This window comes from Polypterus senegalus, chromosome 1 (assembly GCF_016835505.1).
Source record: "Polypterus senegalus isolate Bchr_013 chromosome 1, ASM1683550v1, whole genome shotgun sequence".
In the NCBI taxonomy this organism is placed as follows: Eukaryota; Metazoa; Chordata; class Cladistia; order Polypteriformes; family Polypteridae; genus Polypterus; species Polypterus senegalus.
Genome location: NC_053154.1, coordinates 78,927,207 through 78,948,426, shown reverse-complemented (window position 1 = coordinate 78,948,426; position 21,220 = coordinate 78,927,207). Strand labels below are relative to the sequence as shown.

Below are 21,220 nucleotides of genomic sequence, written 5' to 3'. Positions count from 1 at the left end.
CATGGCCTACATGCAATGCAGACTGATTGTTTTCTATTTCTACACCTTGAAGCAAATGATAAAATTAAAAGGGCAACACTTAACTCTGCAGTTTTTGCATACATTTGTAGTATGCTGTATCTAACAGGTGAGGGGATCTGAATTTTTTTAAAGAAGTTGTAAGAAACTTCTCAAATTTAGTGATAGCAGAATCATACATTGTTAGTGTCAAAGCCAATGAATAAACTTTAGATTCCTACAATATCTAAACTTGTTGCAACCCATGTATCCTTGGAGGAGGGAGGCGAATTTTGGGCAAGATCATTTTTTCTTTCACCTGAACAGAGGTTTATTATCTTGGACTCCTTTCAAAGCTTAGAAGCTCCTATCATTCATGTCATGACAATACATATATTTTGGAATTTTTATAAATATAAATATATTTTATAATTTTTATTAAACAGTTTATACTGGCTTTTATATTTGCAGCAAAGCATCTACATAGATTATTTTTGTATTTCATTTAATTATTATATAATCATATTTATATTTGGTACAGCATTTGCATCAGTCTGAGTATTCATTTCCGTTGCTGCATTTTTATACATTGTCATCCTGTTTACAGAATATGAAGTGTGAAAAATCAGTTTATCGTGGCAGTCAAGGGTATTAATCTTTAATTCTCAGAAACATATACATATATTTAAGTTCTCTTTTTCTTTCACTGAAATTTAGAGTGTATCTAATTGCAATAATTTATTAATATTGATAACAAAAATAATGTCTTTGTAATTATTTATATGGTAAAGACCTAAGAGAAGTACATTTAAGTTTGCCTGTAATGTAACCCTGAGAGTCACATCACTGGCAGCACTGCCTACACAGTGTGACAGTGCTTTAACTCAAGTGAAGGATGTGAGCTCATTTGTAAGCAGTGTGGTGTGATTCTGATAAATAAGCATAATCAAATTCAGATAAAACACAGGATAAAATTCTACTGAAAAAAAAAATCAAGACATGAAAGCTTAAAGGCTTAAATCAGTTAGATAAGAATGTAGTCAGATACAGATTAAAGTTTGAAAAAGCACAAAGTTCTGAACAGAAATGCTAATACAAACTGAGGAGGGTCAGAAACAGCTTTCATAGGAAAGATATGGTCAACTGCATTAGGCATGTAAAAGATGTCATCAAAAGTCTGGAAATAAATTAAGGTGAGTGGAGGAGCTTTATAGCCTGATATTAAGTTTGCAGTTTTAATTTATTTTTTATAATATTTAAATTCATGAATTTAGAAGCATTCCTACAGCAACATCGATGTTTTCATCAATGGCACAAGAAAATATGCACTATTTGCTAGAACCACTGAAGCTCTCAGATCTGTGAAGGATTTGACATCAAAATCCCCCCACCCTGTTGGGTGAATTTAGTAAGCTAGGACAGGAAACATCATAATGTGTTGAGCTGATTTACAACGAGTCATTTACTTTTAAAATACGTAACAGTTATTGGTACTTTCTCTTGCCAGCAAGCAGTATTATTCATGCCCCAGAAGATTTTGCTTGATAAAAAGAGTAGAATGAAAAGGATGGTTTCAGAATTTTGCTTTAAAACAAAAAAGACAGAAATACGTAGGCTAGAAAATATCTTGATACCCTCTCCTTATTATAGGGTTTATGAAAAATTCTCATTATTTTAAAGTTGTTTTATAATCAACTAGCCAACCCGCGGCGTAGCATACGCCGCATAATTATGTATTGATGGGTAATCACTTCCTGAAAGACACAGTTGTCCAGATGGGGATGATTTTGAGGATATGACTGTAGGTGAATGGAAAGATGTAACTCTGGAGAGGGCAACATACAATACAGCGTTTTACACACTGCATACAGCGATTCACATTCGCGACAAACTGTTTTACACGCCGCATACAGCGATTCACATCCGCGACAAATATGATTCTTCTTAGATGGTGCTGTCGGGTCCACCCACGCTGTCAAAGCATACACACTGCCTGTTCATGTGCCCACTCGCAAGAGCAACCGACAGAGACCCGCCCACCAACTGTAAGACCATGGGACACCCCTCGCAAATTGCTCTACACGCCGCATACAGCGATTCACATCTGCGACAAACAAACTGATTTACACACTGCATACAGTCATTCACATCCGCGACATGATTTTTCCTAGCTGGTCCTGTCGCGTCCACCCTCGCACTCGAAGCATACACACTGCCTGGTCATGTGCCCACTCGCAAGAGAAACTCATGGAGACCCGCCCACCAGCTGCCTGTGTGTGTGCCTCTGTCTGTCTCTGGTGCTGCCTGTGTGCGTGCGTGGCTTTCTCTCGCACTGCCTCTGTATGAACCGGTCAGGCACAAAGAAGGTCAGCTGCTGAGAGAGCGTCTCAACTGTTTTAAGGATCCCATGGGATACCCCTCGCAAACTGTTTTACACGCTGCATATACCGATTCACTTCCGTGAGAAACATGCCTCTATGATCAGTCAACGTGGCTCAGAGGTGCATGTGGATAATACGATAGACGAACATAAATTACATTTTTCCTGTGTCATCGCGTCCGAGTTGGTGGGTGTGGCTCTGTGAGTTGTCATTGAATCCAATGGTCTCAGAGTTGGTGGGCATGGCTCCTTCCTGCGTGCGCCATGGGCGTCTTACTTCTCGACGGCTTAGTGAATCCACGCCCCTTCCGGCGTGCTTTCCATGGGTGTCTTGCCTTAGTGAATTATATATATAGATACTTTTTTGAGTGGAGTTGTGACTCAGCTGTAGTGCTTGTGCCTCCCAGTTCAAAGTCCAAGGTTGCATGTTCTCCCTGGTGTGTGTGTGTGTGTGTGCATACCCTTTAATGGTCTGATACCCTGCCCAGGGATTGATCCCTGACTTGCACCCTGTGCTAGCTGGGATTGGCTTCTGCAGATTTGATCAGGACAAAACGGGTTAAAAAGTGACTGACTGACTGACTTTTCTTAAGTGGCAATGTTATGTTACGAGAATATGATTGAAAATATACATTAGAATGTTTCTCACTTATTTTAATTTTTTAATAATAGTGTTTTCTTCTTCCATTACAGATGATCAAAGTCGTCTTGTGGTTCACTTCAGAGACTCAGAATATTATAATACAACTACATTACTACTTAACAATGATCAAGAAATTCTGTTTGTTGGGGCACGAGATGCAATACTTGTTGTGAATATCAGTCAGCCAGGGATCATGAAATTAAGAAATGTGGTTAGTATATTGAAAAAACCATTATAGTTAATGTATTGTTATATGACTTATTGTATGTAAGTATTGTTGTTAGATTTTTGAGAACCTTTTAAATGACAGATACTGTAAATACTATTCTTATATAAATTCAATAAAATGGCCAAATATTAACAGATAGGGCTTAAATAAAGGTTTGCATAAATTCAAAATATGCTTTTCAATGTTCAATAGTGAACATTCTATGGATTATTGTAAAGAAAAGTAAATTAGTATTAATAAAATAACTCATTTACTTCATTACATTTGTGCTTCAGTTTCTAGTTTAACTAGTACTACTACTACTAGTACCAGTTTAACTACAGTGTTTTTCCTGTTGGGTTAGAAAAGATAACCTCATAGGTTTGTTTTACATGACAGCTTGAAAATATTTTGTATCCCCTTTTATTACCTAATTAGTTAACTTATTAATTAAAGAAACAATCAATTTGAAGTTAGTAGAAAAATGTTTATTTAAAAATAAAATAAAAATAAAAACATTTTTCCAGCATATGGCTACCATGAATGCTGTGCCAAAATACTTTTTGGTGCAAATTTCAACATTTAAACCCTTGGAAGAAAACTTTAGCAATCGAGATAAAATCATAGGACCATTTAAGTCTTTTGAATGCCATTAGATGAATGTGACAGAAGACAATAGTTTCAGGAAAGAAAGAAAATCATCTGATTTGAACTACCATTATCCATTTTACTGTACCAGTCTTTCAATGTGAACTAACATTAAATGTCATGTTAGCATGTGTTGAGTTTCCAGAAAAATTTTGGGCACAGAAATAAAAATTAACAAGGCAAATATTTAAAGTCAACCCATAATGTCATAGATACTTAGGTTACATATTGATCTAAGTTCAGCCAGAAGATATACACTTTAAAATATAATTATAAGATCTGTAGTAAATTTAATTATGGGCAGAAGAAGGCAGAATGTAACCCTGGAAAGGATACCCATCAATCAAATTGCACTGTCATAAACACCCACACTTAGACATGTTGGGCATGTTAGTCCTTAGTCTAAATAAAAATATATATTTCTGATTGCTTGTGGCAACCCAATTCCTGAGGAAATTCACTTAAATATGCTGAAAAAATAACACTTCACACAGCAGAAACCCCAAATTAAGTAGCAAATGTTGTGGAGTGGCAACAATACCAGTTGTTATGCATGTTAATCTACATTTTGAAACAGATAAATGTCAAAACCTTAATTATGACTTACAGCAAAAATCCTTAAATTACTATTCTATTCTATTTTTAAAAAGGTGGTTGGCGAGCAGCATGGATCACAGCAGTTAATGCTGCTCTTTAAACCTCATTTTTCTGTTATTAGCTAAAATCCGCAGTATGAGAACTTGTAGCTTAGTTGCTGCTTTCAACAACTCAGAGCTCATTTTTGGCTCTTTGGGTTCTAGAGGTTGGCCATTTTCTGGGTAACAAAAATGAAAGTTAGTGGATGAATTCTAAATGTGGATCATTAAATAGTAACACTTGAACCTGGAGCTCAGTACTAGTCAAGTTTCACCTGCGTTGGCTAATGCTAAAATTAACATCTGCTCAACTAATTTTCAGATCTCCTGGGAAGCTTCACCAACAAAAAAGCAAGAATGTGTTATGAAAGGAAAAAACAACATGGTAAGTTCTAAAAATATCCATAAATGAATAATAATTATTGAAAGATATTAGTTCAAAAACATGTTTAACTTGGGGATTAATACAGTGTATTGTGTACCACAATTAAGTAATTTTTAATGTACTATAGTGCATCTCTAATCATCACACAATGTTAGCTTTGTTTTCAGTTTAAAATGCTATAAAGAATAACTTTTACAAAATAACCTATGACTTTTTAATTAGGATCTTATCAATCAGATATGCTATTTGCATCGCTTTTGACTTGTTTGATCTTTTATTTTGCTATTGAATAAAGCTGGCCTTGCAAAACCACATGTTTTTCATCATATGATTTGCTTTAATGAAGTTATCTTGAAGACAATCTGTTCTCAAGTATCAGTTTAAAAAAATTGGCTGTGTAAACTTTTAAAAGAGGCCATCTGCAATTACCAACGTTTTCCTTAGATTCAGATTGCTGTTCCTGTTCAACATATTTTTCATTCTGGTGTTACTGATTTAAACAATAGTGACTGAAATGGCTAACTGTTATAAATCTGAGTAATAAAACTTTTTTTTACAATTCTTGTAATGTTTCTTCACTCACATAATGTATATTTGTTTTTTGTTTTTTTACAGACAGACTGCTTTAATTACATTCGGGTTCTCCTGCCCTTAAATGAGACAACTCTATATGTCTGCGGCACCTATGCCTTTAGTCCCATGTGTGCCTATGTTGTAAGAGAATTTTCTTTATTACTCACTGTATATCTGCATTATATTCAGTACAGAACAGTGCTATACGTTTTCTTGAATGACAAATAATTTAATGAAGGAACTCAACAATATGACAGTTCAATTGTAAATTCTATTAAATTATTAGTTATGTTAAACAATTTCAGTAAACAATGTAAGAAATCTGTTTATGATGTCATCTGATTTGGCAATTTTCTTTTTTGTATCAGTAACAAGTAGGCACTAAGGAGTACCTAGGTTTTAACTGAAGTGAAAAATTAGATTTCTAATGAATGTAAATGGATAAAGACAATATTAATTTGTAGAAGCTATTCAGTAATTGAGAATGGATCAGCTCTGGCATTTTCACATATCAAGCTTTACTTGAAACTGTGTCTTTTAAGTATGTGTTTCTTTCATAAGGTTTTAAACAACTGTGTAGTGCAAACTAACCTTACCCTAACCCTTACTGCACACTTGAAACATGAACATTTTCTGTACCACTTGGTGGTGTACTTTTTTAGCAGAGTTACAAAGTGGAAGTAAAATGTGTTATTTAAAAATGGGCAGTTTTATCAGTCTCTGATCTTAAATTGAAAAAGTCAAATTATTGATTATTCTTCCCTTCTTCTGTGGGAAGTATACCAGCAATCTTGAATAACATTTTTTAAACAATCTGGAGATTCAGGCATAATAATATTTTGACAACTAGTATGGTAAAGTTAAAAGTGAAATCATGATGGATCTGGCTGGCATATTTCACAATGAACTATTTTTTTTTGTATAACAAATGCATGCTAAGTGCAGAAGTACTGAGTGGCATCTGGACAAAGCTCCCCAACCTTTAAGGACAATTTCATGAGCATTTGCAGATTTTTGTGTGCTATTAATGTATTCTATTTGAACTTAATCATTGTCTTACTGTATTCCTATAGGATTCCAGATTTCATTCAAACAGCATCGACATGGCAACAGATGATGGTAAAGGTCGCTGCCCCTTTGATCCATACCAGAGACACACTGCTGTTATTGTGGGTAAGTTTTCATCTTTTTATTGAGTGGATTTAATGGGCAGTGTCATACTATGCATTTGACACTGATTATGCATTATTGTCTCTCAGTGACTGTTCAACACCTTACACAAAAAGGAGAAAACAAAATAAGAATCAGAATTTAAAACAGTTAAACCAGTGCCGGCAGTGAAAAGTAAAAAGTCAAGCTAATACAGTGTAAAATGTCTGGGCTGATTCTAATGAGTTGATTTTATTTACTGTATTTTTAAACAGTGTAGAGAGTCTATAAACCAATAGAAAACAGCAATATCAGATGCCACATAGCATAATTGGAAATATAGATATTCTATTGAAATATAAACAGCATTCAACAGCAGAGTAGAGCATTGACCACAGTCTCCAACTGGTCTGATAATCAGTACAGCTCTGTATTTGCCCAGGTTTTACACTAATTACAATATAATGTATCCTCATTTCCTGTTTAAAAATGTACTTATAAGACTATGTTACCACTGCTTATTAAGGAATTCTAAGAGAAGCTATCTGGTAAGTATTAGTAGAGTATTGAGAATACCCACTTTAAAGAAGACTGTTTAGTAGGGTTTGGATCAGATTATCAATAAATGGATAATTAGCCAATGGCAAACACTTCATTTTCTATATACTGTTTAAGAAAACAAAAATCAGATTCACATAGTATTGTTCTTGTAGTTGCCAAATTGCAGTTATGAGTAAGTAATAATTCACACATGAATTCATACATGAACGTTGGCTTTAAAGTGCATACAAACAAATTACTTTTCAAGAGAATAAGTACTGTATGCTTTGTATAAAGGATGCTGCCAGTCACTTCCTTTAATGTATAATAGGGTCATGTCATGTCATTTTACAACCCGCTATATCCTAGCACAGGGTCTCAGGAGTCTGCTGGAGCCAGTCCCAGCCAGCACAGGGCGCAAGGCAGGAACAAATCCCGGGCAGGGCACCAACCCACTGCAGGGCACACACACACACACCCCAAGCACACACTAGGGACAATTTAGGATCGTCAATGCACCTAACCTGCATGTTTTAGACTGGGGGAGGAAACCGGAGCATCCGGAGGAAACCCATGCAGGGTACTGTGAATTAAACAATTGAATCAAATAAGCACAAATGTATCACTGCACTTGTTGCTTAATGTTATCTTTATATGAACTCATATAGAAAGCAATGAAAATATTAATTTTCCATTAGGTTGAAAAGCATGTGTTATGTACTCGATACTCTTATTTTGGAGTGTATACTGAAAGGATATTATGTTACTATGATATTAGTTTCCCATGGAGTTCAGCGCCCTGCTTGATTTACTACAGCAGTGTAAAACTATTTTACATCTTTCAACATTTTGATTCAATGCTTGCTGTAGTCCATACATTGTGATGTCTGTAAATATTCATACATACTGTATCAGCATACAATTTACCTTTTGCTTTTAAAATTGCATAGCTTGCTGGTAAAACATATAATCTGTGGAAAATAAATAAATCAAAACGATATCTCTCTTTACAAAGCTAATTCTTTTAGGTAATATTGAGGCGATTAAACAATATTGGAGATAAAAGACTAATTTCCCAATCATATCAATGTCTATAGAACAGCTCGTGCTTAACTCATTAAGATAGAGCTGGAAAGTAGATATTATTTTCACAACTACAGTCAAAGTGCAGAAAAAACTACTTAGGTTTAGATCCAACCAGCCTCTCTTAGCCACACAGTTTATTTTTGCACCTCACATTATTCTGGTCAATCATCTTATTAACTATCATCTTATTGACTTCTTTGGAATTAGCCTTCACCCTGTATGAAACATCCATAATTAATGATCATGGCGGAGTGGAGGCTCTAAAGCTAGGGATCAGCATTGGCAATCAGAAGGTTACCGGTTTGAATCCTGCAAATGCCAAAAGGCACTCTGCTCTGTTGGGCCCTTGAGCAAGGCCCTTAATCTGCAATTGCTGAGTGCTTTGAGTAGTGGGAAAAGCTGTTTATAAATGCTAAGAATTATTGTAATTTTAGCAATAAATATTATTGAGCAATTCTGTATTTGAGTATCATTCTGTGATGATCAAAAACAAAATGAGTAGTTCTAATTTAATATATACTGAAGGGATGATGGCAGCTTTTTTTCTGGTATGTGGCATGTGACTATAATATTGTGACTCAGTGGTACACTGCCAACATCAGGGATCGGCTCTAAGCCCTTTCTTATTTGCAATGGTGATGGACAGGTTGGCAGACGAGATTAGACAGGAGTCCCCGTGGACTATGATGTTTGCTGATGACATTGTGATCTGTAGCGATAGTAGGGAGCAGGTTGAGAAAACCCTGGAGAGGTGGAGATATGCACTAGAGAGGAGAGGAATGAAGGTCAGTAGAAACAAGACAGAATACATGTGTATAAATGAGAGGGAGGTCAGTGGAATGGTGAGGATGCAAGGAATAGAGTTGGCGAAGGTGGATGACTTTAAATACTTGGGATCAACAGTACAGAGTAATGGGGATTGTGGAAGAGAGGTGAAAAAGAGAGTGCAGGCAGGGTGAAATGGGTGGAGAAGAGTGTCAGGAGTAATTTGTGACAAACGGGTATCAGCAGGAGTGAAAGGGAAGGTCTACAGGACAGTAGTGAGACCAGCTATGTTATATGGGTTGGAGATGGTGGCACTGACCAGAAAGCAGGAGACAGAGCTGGAGGTAGCAGAATTAAAGATGCTAAGATCTTTTGAAAATTCCTATCATTAAAAAATATATGTACATAAGTGCAGAGGCACAGCTGAATGGGCACTTTAATGATAAATTAAAAGTAACATTGGTTGTTTTCCATGTCACATTAAGGAGAAATGTAGCTTGAAGCTTAGACTCTGAGCTGCCCTTTAAACACACAGTTTTGAGCGCACTTTAAATAGCATATCAGTCTTTATTTTATGTGTCACATTCTAAGACTGCAATGTCTCACTAGACAATGCTTTGTGTAGAATATATACAGTATGTCTTCATCATTAAAACCTAAAGTCTGTTTAGTTGGCCTACTTAACAGTGCTTCTCTTAAACCAGGAAATAAATCCCTCAGCTTTATGCACTCTAGCCATCCCTTCAACATTTGCATGTAAGATATGACTTTGGGATTTTAAGGGCTAACACTGACATGGCAGTGATGTTTGTTGCCTTAGCCCTTTTTACATTTCTACAACCTAAAGTTTTTTCATTGTTCTGCCATTCACCCCTTTATAAGGTGTTGTAATGATTCATTTTTATTAATGGAAATTCAACTAAATGGATAGCTCAAAATTTGCTAAATTGGATAACACCATTGCTTAAGGTTATGAAAAGTATCTGAAACAAAAAAGTATAATTCTCTCAATTGACATTAAATCAGATATTCAAGAAAATATTGCAGCCTGTGTTGGATATAGTGTTTCTTTTTTATTATTTATAACAATCATGTTCTCCACTTTGCTTCTATTATGCTATTCAATGAAGAAAATACTAAAACTGAAAATCTTAACAGTTGGAAACAAGCTTAATGATGTATATTGTTTAAGTGATATAATGCATAATTTTATCATATTTAAAAAATAAGAATTAAAGACTAAAATATAAATGGCCATATTATTTAAGACCGAAGAATGAAAGATGTTTTAGATACTGTATATAAACAAGAAACTAAAGAAAACAATAATTTACAAATGCTGTAAGCAATATGATTAAATAGGTTGTTTTGGTTTGCTTTACTAAAGATGGTGAGCTGTATGCTGGCACTGTGTCCAACTTCCAGGGTAGTGAGCCCGCAATCTCCCGCTATCTAGGTGAACCAAACCGTATGGGAATGAAGGTGGATAATGCTCTTGGCTGGTTGCAAGGTAATGACATGACAAGTTTTATTATGATTGTTATAATATATGTCAAGCACAATTACAGGCCATACACATATATCTAATGATTAATTGAACAGTTCCACCCCACACCTCAGGAAGTTAGTGGATTTTTTTCTTTCCTGTTACCTCAATTTGATGTAGTATTTAAACAAACACAACAAGACAACACCATGTTCTGAGCTTAACTGGACTTGGATTCACTCTTCAGGGCTTATAAATTAATGAGTGTGCATTTGTTAGTTATTTATAATGTTATGATATTGGCATATCATAACAACCATTTATTGTTAATAAATATTCCATCTGAAGGGAAATTAATCATTTTGTTCTTTATTTAATTTGTAGATCCTACATTTATCAACTCAGTTTTAATCAGAGGAAGCCATGGGGAAGACAGAGTGTATTTCTTCTTCAGTGAACAAGGAAAAGAATATGACTTTGTTGAGAAATACACAGTTTCACGTATTGCACAAGTTTGCACGGTAATGACTTTTTTATGCCCACAAAGTGCAAATTTTTAACAATGTTAACACTGATAACTTGCCAACTTGACACATGCAGCTTGACCTTGTGGTTGTGAATAACTTGATTATGATATTTAGACTTGAGTCATAATGGGCATGATTCATTATTCCCTGTCACTATATTTAATGGAATAAGTTTGCTGAGTGCAATATAATGAGCATTTTTTTCAAAGGAGGCGGTATTTAATTTTTCCGTCAATGAAAGAAAAGCTAAAGTAGAACAGTTTATGAATCTCATTTTGATAAGGTTTTTAGGAAGGTTTAGATTAAACAAGAAGAAGATCTGTTACTGAACACAAATTAAAAATAAAGTCTGCTGTACTGTTGGTATTAGTACGTTTTTTGAAATTACTTCTTTCTCCATATAAATACTTCAACTGTGTTATTTAAAATGTCTTCAGTAATATTAGACACTGAAATATGGTTCTCTCTATGATAATTATTGGGATGGAGCAGTAAACCGGTGAGTTTATGAAGGTCAATTATATTTCAAAACTAATAATCTAAGTTTCAATATTATATAGTGGCATGGTCAATAATTTTAAAACTGTGAAATTTTATATATAAAACTTGCATGTACCATGTTGATAACTTTATCGTACAAAAGGAGTAAGTTAAGGAAATATCTATCATCAGACAGTATTATGCATATTTACAGATAAAACATTTTTTTTATAGTGTTGCTCGCTTAGTTACTGTGTCCACCCAATTGCTTTTTGCAATACACTGCACTTATTAAACACGCTGATTTGCTCCAACACACTGAAAATAGCAGTGTCACCAAGAAATTGATGTCTGTACATGCAGTGTTAGAAAGCAGCCAGAAGTATAAACCTACAAGTTAAAAATCAAGGAATATTAAAAGCAGGACACAGAGGGGATCCTTGGACTTGCAGGATTATTAAATTCACAATACTGTAGTGCCAAAAAGCCCATTATTAAATACTTATCTTGTAACCTCTAGTTGCCAGAAATACATAATTTTTTACACACACACACACACCTTTATACACACCTTAGGCACTTTTTCAAAGGAGGCAATCTTTGGTTTGTTAGAACAGTGCCACCAAGGAATTCTTCAAAACAGATTAGTTATGGCTTTTGATCTAGATGTGGAAGAAAAAGATGTTTCTACAATTACTATATTGAACTGTTTTGTACATGAAAATAATTACTAAAGAAAGGATGTTTTAAAATTATTGAAAATTTCAATAATCTGAACTATTTGTCTTTAGTCTGAATCTATATGGAATCTGACTACCTGGTTGAACGACTTTGCCTTCTTAAGCCCTCACAGTTTTAGGAACTCATTATACCAAATGCACAGAGAGGCAGAATTTTTGAATACAGATAGAATAAGAAGAGCCAAGAAATTCTCCGCTCAGCTAGCTCCCTTCCTATTAGCAACATTTACAGAAGCTAGAGATAACCAATCTCTTCCTCAAACCTTTCGCCAAGCACTAATCACTGTTTTTCCAAAACAAAATAAGGACTTATTACAATGTGCATCATACAGACCAATTTCACTTCTGAATAACGACGTTAAAATACTCTCTAAAATCATAGCTAGAAGGATGGAGAAAGTGTTGCCCTTGGTAATATCACAAGACCAAACTGGATTTATTAGGGGCCGACACTTATCTTAAAATCTTCGACGCCTATTTAATGTAATATACTCACCAACTAAATCAAACACCCCAGAAATATTATTATCATTGGATGCAGAAAAAGCATTCGACATGATTGAATGGAAATACCTTTGTACTACATTGGAGAAGTTTGGGTTTGGCCCGAACATTTGTGCATGGATTAAATTACTGTACACTAACCCAGAAGTTTCAGTTTGCATCAACAACATTTGCTCAGACTACTTTAAACTAGAATGTGACACTAGACAAGGATGCCCCTTGTCACCGCTGCTGTTTGTGATTGCCATTGAACCACTGGCAATACATTGTCGAAATACTGATCAGATAAAGGGGATTAGCAGAGAAGGACTGGAACAGAAAATCTCATTATATGCAGATGATATGGTATTGTATATATCGGACCCAGAAAATTCTGTGCTTGCAGTCTTAACAGCACTCACAGAATTTTAAAAGATCTCTGGTCTCTGTATTAATCTGAATAAAAGTGTACTCTTTCCAGTGAATTCTCAAGCATATATTAGATTAGATACCCAACTTTATCATTGCAGAACACTTTAAATACCTAGGGGTAAACATCACAAGTAAACATAAAGCTCTATATCAACAAAATTTCACCGTCTGCATGGAAAAATTTAATCAAGACTTGCATAGATGGTCAACCATTCATCTCACACTAGCTGGAAGAATTAACACTGTTAAGATGAATATTCTTCCTAAGCTCCTTTTTTATTTCAAAACATTCCAATATACATTAATAAATCATTCTTTAGGCAATTAGATTCAACAATAACTTCATTTATTTGGAATTCAAAACTTCCACGCATCAAAAGAGCAACCCTACAAAGACAAAAGGCAGAAGGCGGCATGGCTCTACCTAACTTCCAGTTTTATTACTGGGCAGCAAATATATAGGCGATAAGAACCTGGACCATAATAGAAGTAAAATCTTGCAGTACTTCTTTATATTCCTTGCTCTGTGCTCCAATAAATACACGTTATCGGCAATATACAAATAACCCAATTGTGCTCCACTCACTTAGAATCTGGAACCAATGTAGAAAGCATTTTAAGACGGAGAAGCTTCTATCTGTGGCACCTCTGCAAGAGAACCATCTCTTTCAACCTTCACAAACATATGCAGTTTTTAATATCTGGAAAAAATTTGGAATTAACTTGCTTAGAGATCTTTATATAAACAACGTCTTTGCTTCCTATGAACAATTACATTCCCAATTTAACATTTCAGCTGCATGTTTCTTTCACTATCTTCAAATCAGGAACTTTGTTAAACAGAACCTTCCAGATTTTCCTCATCTTGCACCCTCATCCATGCTGGAAAAAATATCGCTCAATCTAAGGACTTAGACTCCATCTCTACAATATTTAAAATCATTTTACAATCCCTCCCTTTCAAAGATCCAAGAGGACACTGGGAAAAAGACCTCTCAATTAATATATCAGAAAAGGAGTGGAAAGTAGCAATGCAGAGAATTCACTCGAGCTCCATATGCGCAAAGCATACAATTATACAACTCAAAATTATATATCGAGCACATCTGTCTCGACTAAAACTCTCCAAAATGTTTCGAGGGCGTGATCCAACCTGCGAACGTTGCAACCAAGTCCCAGCCTCACTGGGTCACATGTTCTGGGCCAGCACCAAATTAACATTATTCTGGACAAAAATTTTTAATTACCTCTCAGACAGCCTTGGTCTCAATCCCTCCCAACCCATTAACAGCTGTGTTTGGGGTTCTTCCAGATGGGTTTAAGGTGGGGAAAGACAAACAAATTGTGATTGCATTCACTACACTTTTGGCACGCAGACTTATTCTGATAAACTGGAAGAACCCAAACTCTCCTCTTTTAAGTCAGTGGGAAACCGATGTGTTATATTATTTGAAATTGGAAAAAATCAAATACTCAGTTAGAGGATCCGTACAGACTTTTTTCAAAACATGGCAGGATCTAATCAGTAATATTTTAAAATAAGTTCATGAAGAACAGAGAACTTATTAATTTAGGTATGTTTACAAGTCTTAAATTTTACGCCGTTTGGCTTGCTCTCTCTCTGAGGGATGGGGATCGATCAGTTCTTTAACTCAATTTTTCTTTTTGTAAAAACTTGATTGCTTTGTATGGATTGCAATAAAATTAATAAATTAAAAAAAAAAAAAAGAAGGAAGAAGAGCCAAGGTCAAAATCATTAAGACAAGATTTAGTAGCACAATCTAGGACACAATACAAAAATCCTAAGTAGAGAGTTGTAACAAGAATGTCAAAAAACCAACAATAATGAGTCAAATCCAAAACATTAGACACAAATCTTAGCCATGTGGAAGAAAAGAGTTCAAAACCAGAGATTCTTTTTGGTATGAGGTTGTATTCACAAACTTGGATGATGAACGCTTCGTGTTGCCAGCTTACAAGTTGATAATATCATTTGACACGACTTCTGGGAGATGACACCTGGTAGCCTGTTAATGCGAACCAACTATGGGTACTTAAGATAATTAAAACAAGATGGTGCTGAGGGAGAACAATCAAAATCATAAAATGTGTCATATACAACAAATAATACAACAACCACACTTCTACTTCTGACTTCTAAAACCCCTGTAATGAAGTTTCAATTATTTTTAGAGGTCAAGGAGAAACCGTAAAAAATGAATGTAAATTTCAGATCATAACACTTGTTACTATTTATGCTGTATCTTTTTACTTATTATTTGTTATTTTGCAGTGTTAATAATTTAAATCAATATTTTTATAATGATACTACATCACAATTTTGTTTACCGCTTTTCTGTGGACGCCACTATTTTGTGCAGTGTTTTTAATGGATACCACTACAGCAGCACTCAGTAATCCATCCACATTTTGAAATACAAGAAAAAAATACTTCATGCAAAACTACTTCTTGAACACCTCTTGAAGTAAAGAGATGATTAAGGTTTATTTGACAAAAGCACCTTGGATTTAAATCAACAGTCACTATAGTTCTTGTGCCTTGGCCATTGCCTATTTGCCTGCTGGTTGTTTAGATTTTTTTTTCCATCATCATCCAGATTTAATATTTATAGAAAAAGTTGAGGACCAGACCACAAAGTCTTAATTTAGTTTATTTAAACGGTTATTTTTTTTATAAACATTTCAAAGTTTGTTTAGTACTTCATTTGGTAACATAGTTTAGCTGGACAATCACAGTGGTTAGTGTTGTAGCCTCAAGATTTTATGTTCTTGCTTCAGATTCAGGACCAGGTTTATGTGGAATTTGCTCATTCTCATATCTGTTTGGGTTTTCAATGGGCACTCTACTTTTTCTTCCACATCCCAAGCCCAGTAAGCACTAAAGGAAATACAACTCTGAGGGCTCTAAGACAAAGTGACCACTTAATCCCACCTGGTAATTTTGCAGTCATTGATATCTACACATAATAAAATATTCCTAAAGATTCAGTTGTGCCAGTCTGTTCATAGCAGGATCTGTTTCCTCCTTTCTGGACCAGGATCAGGATACATTACACATTTTTACAGATAATTTTATAGTTGAAGAGCAGACACAGTAAATCATAAGTTAGAATTGAAAAGACAGCCAAATATTTAAAGTAAAATGCTTTAATCATTACTACGCACTGTTCACCTATACACATCAAGTACTTCACAGTGTATACTAATAGTACACAAATAAAATTATTGTACAACAAGATTATATTGTCATAATTAACAACTAATTTAGAAGAATATTATTAATGTTATGAATGTTATTTTCTGAAATCATTGTGAATCAATAAAAAAGCACAATTTTTTTTTTTCCTGGTAAGAACCTAGGCACTTTTCCTTCTTCTGCATCTCTTGCTTGGCCATAGGAGATGTTCCTAAAACAACAAACCATCTGTCTGGTTTGCCCTTTATCATTCTATTTTCTTGCATTCTTCTGACACTCTTCCTCCCTCTCTCTCTTTGGTGAATCTCATTATTTTTATGTTCTATTCAGAAGTACACATTGTTTTTTGAAAATATGGGTGTTTTGATGACTTGTTTGTTCTTGTCATTAAGAGAGTGATGTCATCACACTGACCTTCTGTGGCATTGCTTTAGTACAGTCCCAGTGTTTACTGATAACCAAGTTAATTGCCATTCAATGCGAGATAATCATGTAGAACATATCTAAGAGGGCAATGTGGAAGCTTGTGTATCCTAGCCTTGGGATAAATTCTGAAGACAGAAACAAAGAGAAATTTATATTCTGATCGTGTTTATTTTTTGGTTACAATTTATGTTTGATATAGGGTTCATAAACTAATTCACATCTTTCTTTGGTGCCACATTTTTGTCCTTTCTTGTGGTTTTGTTTACTGTCTTGCAGTGATACATGTCTTTTCATTTGTTGATATTTTTAACACTAATTTTCCCCACATTCCGGCTGTTTGTCCCTCAGATCATAACACTGTTTGCTCTCCCTGTTGCACTTAAGACCAGGGACTGTGTGCCAGCTTGCCCCTTTTACCCCACACTTACAGTACATCACTGTAAGCATCAGGTGGAATAAAATACCAGCACAGCTTCTTTACTTTTGGATATCAGGTTACAGCATAACTTAATTTGACCTGGTTTTATCATGTAATATTTGACATTTATCATCAAATATTTCATTGCATTATGTATTTTATATCTTGTGACCTATGTAGTGCTTGGCCTTTATTGCTTCTTTATTCAACACAGTGTATTATTGACATAATACACAGTAAATGTTTTGTTTTGAGACAGTTCTGTTTTGTGGAATGTACTTAACAAGACAGAAGTTGTCTTTTTTGCCAAAATTTCTTTATTGGAAATATTTTTTAAAAGCCAAAGAATATTATTGTCATTCTTCTATGCCTAGTATCTTATGCCCTATTTTTTATAACCTTGTAGAGTGATGTTGGAGGAGTGAGAGTTCTTCAGAAGCGCTGGACTACTTTTGTTAAAGCAGAGATCTCATGCGTTTCCCCTGGTGAGATGCCATTTAATGTCATTCATGATGTCTTCACACTTCATGGGCCACAAGGGACTGCTGATGAGACTCTTTTCTATGGAGTCTTTAGCTCTCAATGGTGAGTGATAAAAGTATTATGTAATGTGGGGCAGTGTCTACTACTCTGAGCAAAGATACATGCAAGACAAAGTTCAGTTTAGAAATTCTTGCTAATAAAACCTTTGGTGCCTCAGAATGTCAATAAAAACATTTTATTAAGTGATAAACTCGCCATGTGCTGCTCCAAAAGTCTGTTTGTGATTATGCAGTTTTCAGTTTTGTATTATTTAATTGGTGACTTGCAGCAGATGGTGTTGGCATAGACTGTGACCCCCACAATCCTGGATTTGATCTAATGTAATATAATTAATTCTGTTTTTGTATTGATTTGAATGTTGAATGTTCATATTTACCAAGCTACTTAGCATGCTCACACGGTGGCAAACAGTCAGAAAAGTGGCATCATTACAGTTTGATACCAGAGTTAGACTTGCTCAATTTTCAATCTTGCATACTTTACAGGACAGTTGTGTTTGTGTACCATGAGAGAAAGAGAAATGCTAGATGATCATCAGATTAAGGACTGATATGTCTTTGCTTTATTAAAGGAGTGGGGGCTCATGACAGCTTGTATTTAACCAAAATTCACCTTTTGCTGTTTGTTCGTATTTATTTCACTGTCTCTTTGTTTATTAATTTTCTGATCTAGTTCTTTTTGAATTGATAAACAGTTGTTTTTATTCAAATTACATTAAAAATCATTCACCTGAACTATGTATGTCTGTCTGTATTATTACAAAAGGTATGGAGTTACAGGGCAGTCAGCAGTCTGTGCATTCAACCTAAAACAAGTCAAAGAAGTATTTAATGGGAATTATAAGAAACTAGACAGAGACACTCAACGCTGGGTATCAAAGCCTGAAATACATGTCAAACCTGGGACGGTGAGTTACTCTTCATGAGAAGAAATGGTCTTTATAAATGAGCATAATGTATAATCTTATTTTGGTAACCATTGCATAACTCCCTTTTACAAAATCATTACAATATAATAATATTACATATAAATTTAATTAATCTTTATAATAAAACATTTGGGAGACATAGTGGTGCAGAAGATGGCATTGTCACCTCATAGCATTTAGTTAATTTTCCACTTTCTAAATGGGCCACCATACCTATGAAAGCTTAAAGTACATTATTGTTGTATTAAGGCTGCAGCCGTGCCTTTTCTCTTAGAATGTCCAGACACTTGAACAAGAAAGAATTTGTATAAAATATCTACACAGATAAAATTACACAAGGCTCATAATAATTATTTTAAAGGGTACATACAGTAAGTGCTCTTTAATTTCATTTGCATCATTCACAAGCTGTATTATGATGCTGCTATTTTGATGCCTCACTGCTGCTGATGACTGGACTTAGAACCCGGACTAAAATTATATGTGCATGTTACTTCTATTTTTGCATGTGTTTTTCTACTTGTACATCTTTTTTCTTTCCACCTACTAAATTGGAATAAGTTCTCTATAGGGTTTGTTCTTTCTCACACACCTGATGAAAATGACAACATAGGATCTGGTTCTCTGAATTCCTGAATTGTAGAAGCAAATTCAAATAATGGCTGGATCTTTAACAAAAAGTTTTTTTCTCTGTGGAAAGCATATATAATTTACAGTAGAGTCAATCTTGAATGAATCAACTTTTAATTAACTTGCCAAGATTACAATAAAATAATCACAATTGATTTACAATATAAATTTGTAAAGTGTGTGTCTGCTGCATCTTTTTTTACAGTGTGGTGTAAATAATACATTGGATTCCGTACTCACTTTGGTGAAGGAGACATTTTTAGCAGACGAGAGGATTAAACCAGAAGGAAGTCGTCCATTACTGGTTTCTCGGAAAGACCGATATAAAAAGATTACAGTGCACAAAGTGCAAACTTACACTGTTCTCTTCCTTCTTACTGGTATGATGCCACTTATTATATTTAGAAATAATGAACTACTGAATAGAACTGCCTATATTTTGATTTTTTTTTTTGGTTTTTTTTTTATGAAGCATAGTATAAAATTTACACTTGGCTTTCAGGCATATTTCCATGTTAGCTAATTTTGATCCCCATAAATGGAGCATCTTAATCATAAATACATTTCGTTCTATAAATGTTGACAGCTCTTCCAGGTATTCTGATTTATTTTTGTAAAATCTAAAGTATATTTCTATTGGACAGCCCAATGCCTTGAGCACAAAGAGACAGTAAATGTTTATTTTTCACAAAATACGTATACTGCTTTCAACACTTTTTAATAGTGCATTATATTAACATGTTCATTAGGGATGTAAGAAGAATATATAAATACTGTACAATAAACAGTAGCAGAATTATTTTCTACAGGCCTATTTCATAAAGAGTCTTGGTAGCTTACCTTTATGGGGAAGCTAATTGTCTTATTTCCTCTTACCCATGCATTGCCAAAGCTTCTACCTGCACACCTTCTTTCTTTTTTCTCTTAATTCAGATAATCATATGAGCTATTATCAACTGCTTTATAATTTCTTTTACTCTGTTTCCTAGAAATCAAAATATTAAACATTTAAGTGGTATAGGACTAACACCCAACATTGAATAAGCCAGTATATGCATGTATCCAACATGATTTTAGTGCCTTTCAACTGGTTATTTTTTTTCCACAACATTAGAAGGACGATTAGGATTAACCCCTGCCATTCTCCTTTGTCATATTGTTTATGCACCTAATGATATTGCTTCTAAATGCTTTTCTTTCCATTAACATTCAGTGGTCTCCCCCAAAAAATCCAGTGCATCTTTGGGTGTTCAATTGATATTTTCAAGTAATGTAATAGAAATCAAACCTTTTTTCAAGCCTGCATTCCTAAAAATAAGAGAAAAACACAGGACACATTAAAAAGCAATAAAAATTGTCTTTGACATTATTTTATTGAAGTGTTACATTTAGAAGTATTTTATTGAAGAATCATCTATCCACAACGACATTTTGAGTAAACAGTAATACGTGCTAATAGCTTTGTTTTTTCAATCTCTAAAAAAAGTAAATACTTAAACAATAATAATTTAGTGATTATAGTTTTTGGAGTAATTACATATTATTGAATCTGGTCGTTGCATCAGCATTTCACTTATTTGGCAATTATGTAATGATAGATCGCAAAAAAGTACGTGACCAAATCTTACATCCCTTATCTACTTTTTTGGTTACATCCTTGAACAATTATTTACATTTTTCTTCACACATCAACATTTAGTAAGATATTAGCATTAGTTAGCATGTCTTTTTTTATTTTCGCTTATTTATTTTATTTTTTTCTTATACATGTTTGTTTCTTTTCCTTGTAAGGCAGTAGATTTTGAGGTGTAAATGGGAGTGACAAGGTGTATATCACAAGGGTGAATCCTACAGGACCAGACATCAAACCTTTTGGCCTGACTGGTGCTATATTTTTAGAA

The 21,220-nt window shown here is 34.5% G+C and overlaps 1 protein-coding gene across 2 annotated transcripts in view; it reads left to right on the top strand.

Annotated features, from left to right (window-relative positions):
• LOC120527719 (semaphorin-4A-like) overlaps window positions 1–21,220 on the top strand; it is a 129,151-nt gene that overhangs the window by 85,536 nt on the left and 22,395 nt on the right. For both annotated transcript variants that reach the window (XM_039751477.1, XM_039751470.1), the window contains exons 3-11: window positions 3,071–3,231; window positions 4,834–4,896; window positions 5,512–5,610; window positions 6,543–6,642; window positions 10,397–10,519; window positions 10,880–11,016; window positions 17,625–17,803; window positions 18,527–18,668; window positions 19,525–19,699. In XM_039751477.1, coding sequence (XP_039607411.1) covers window positions 3,071–3,231; window positions 4,834–4,896; window positions 5,512–5,610; window positions 6,543–6,642; window positions 10,397–10,519; window positions 10,880–11,016; window positions 17,625–17,803; window positions 18,527–18,668; window positions 19,525–19,699 — 1,179 coding nt within the window. The remainder of the gene's footprint in view (window positions 1–3,070; window positions 3,232–4,833; window positions 4,897–5,511; window positions 5,611–6,542; window positions 6,643–10,396; window positions 10,520–10,879; window positions 11,017–17,624; window positions 17,804–18,526; window positions 18,669–19,524; window positions 19,700–21,220) is intronic.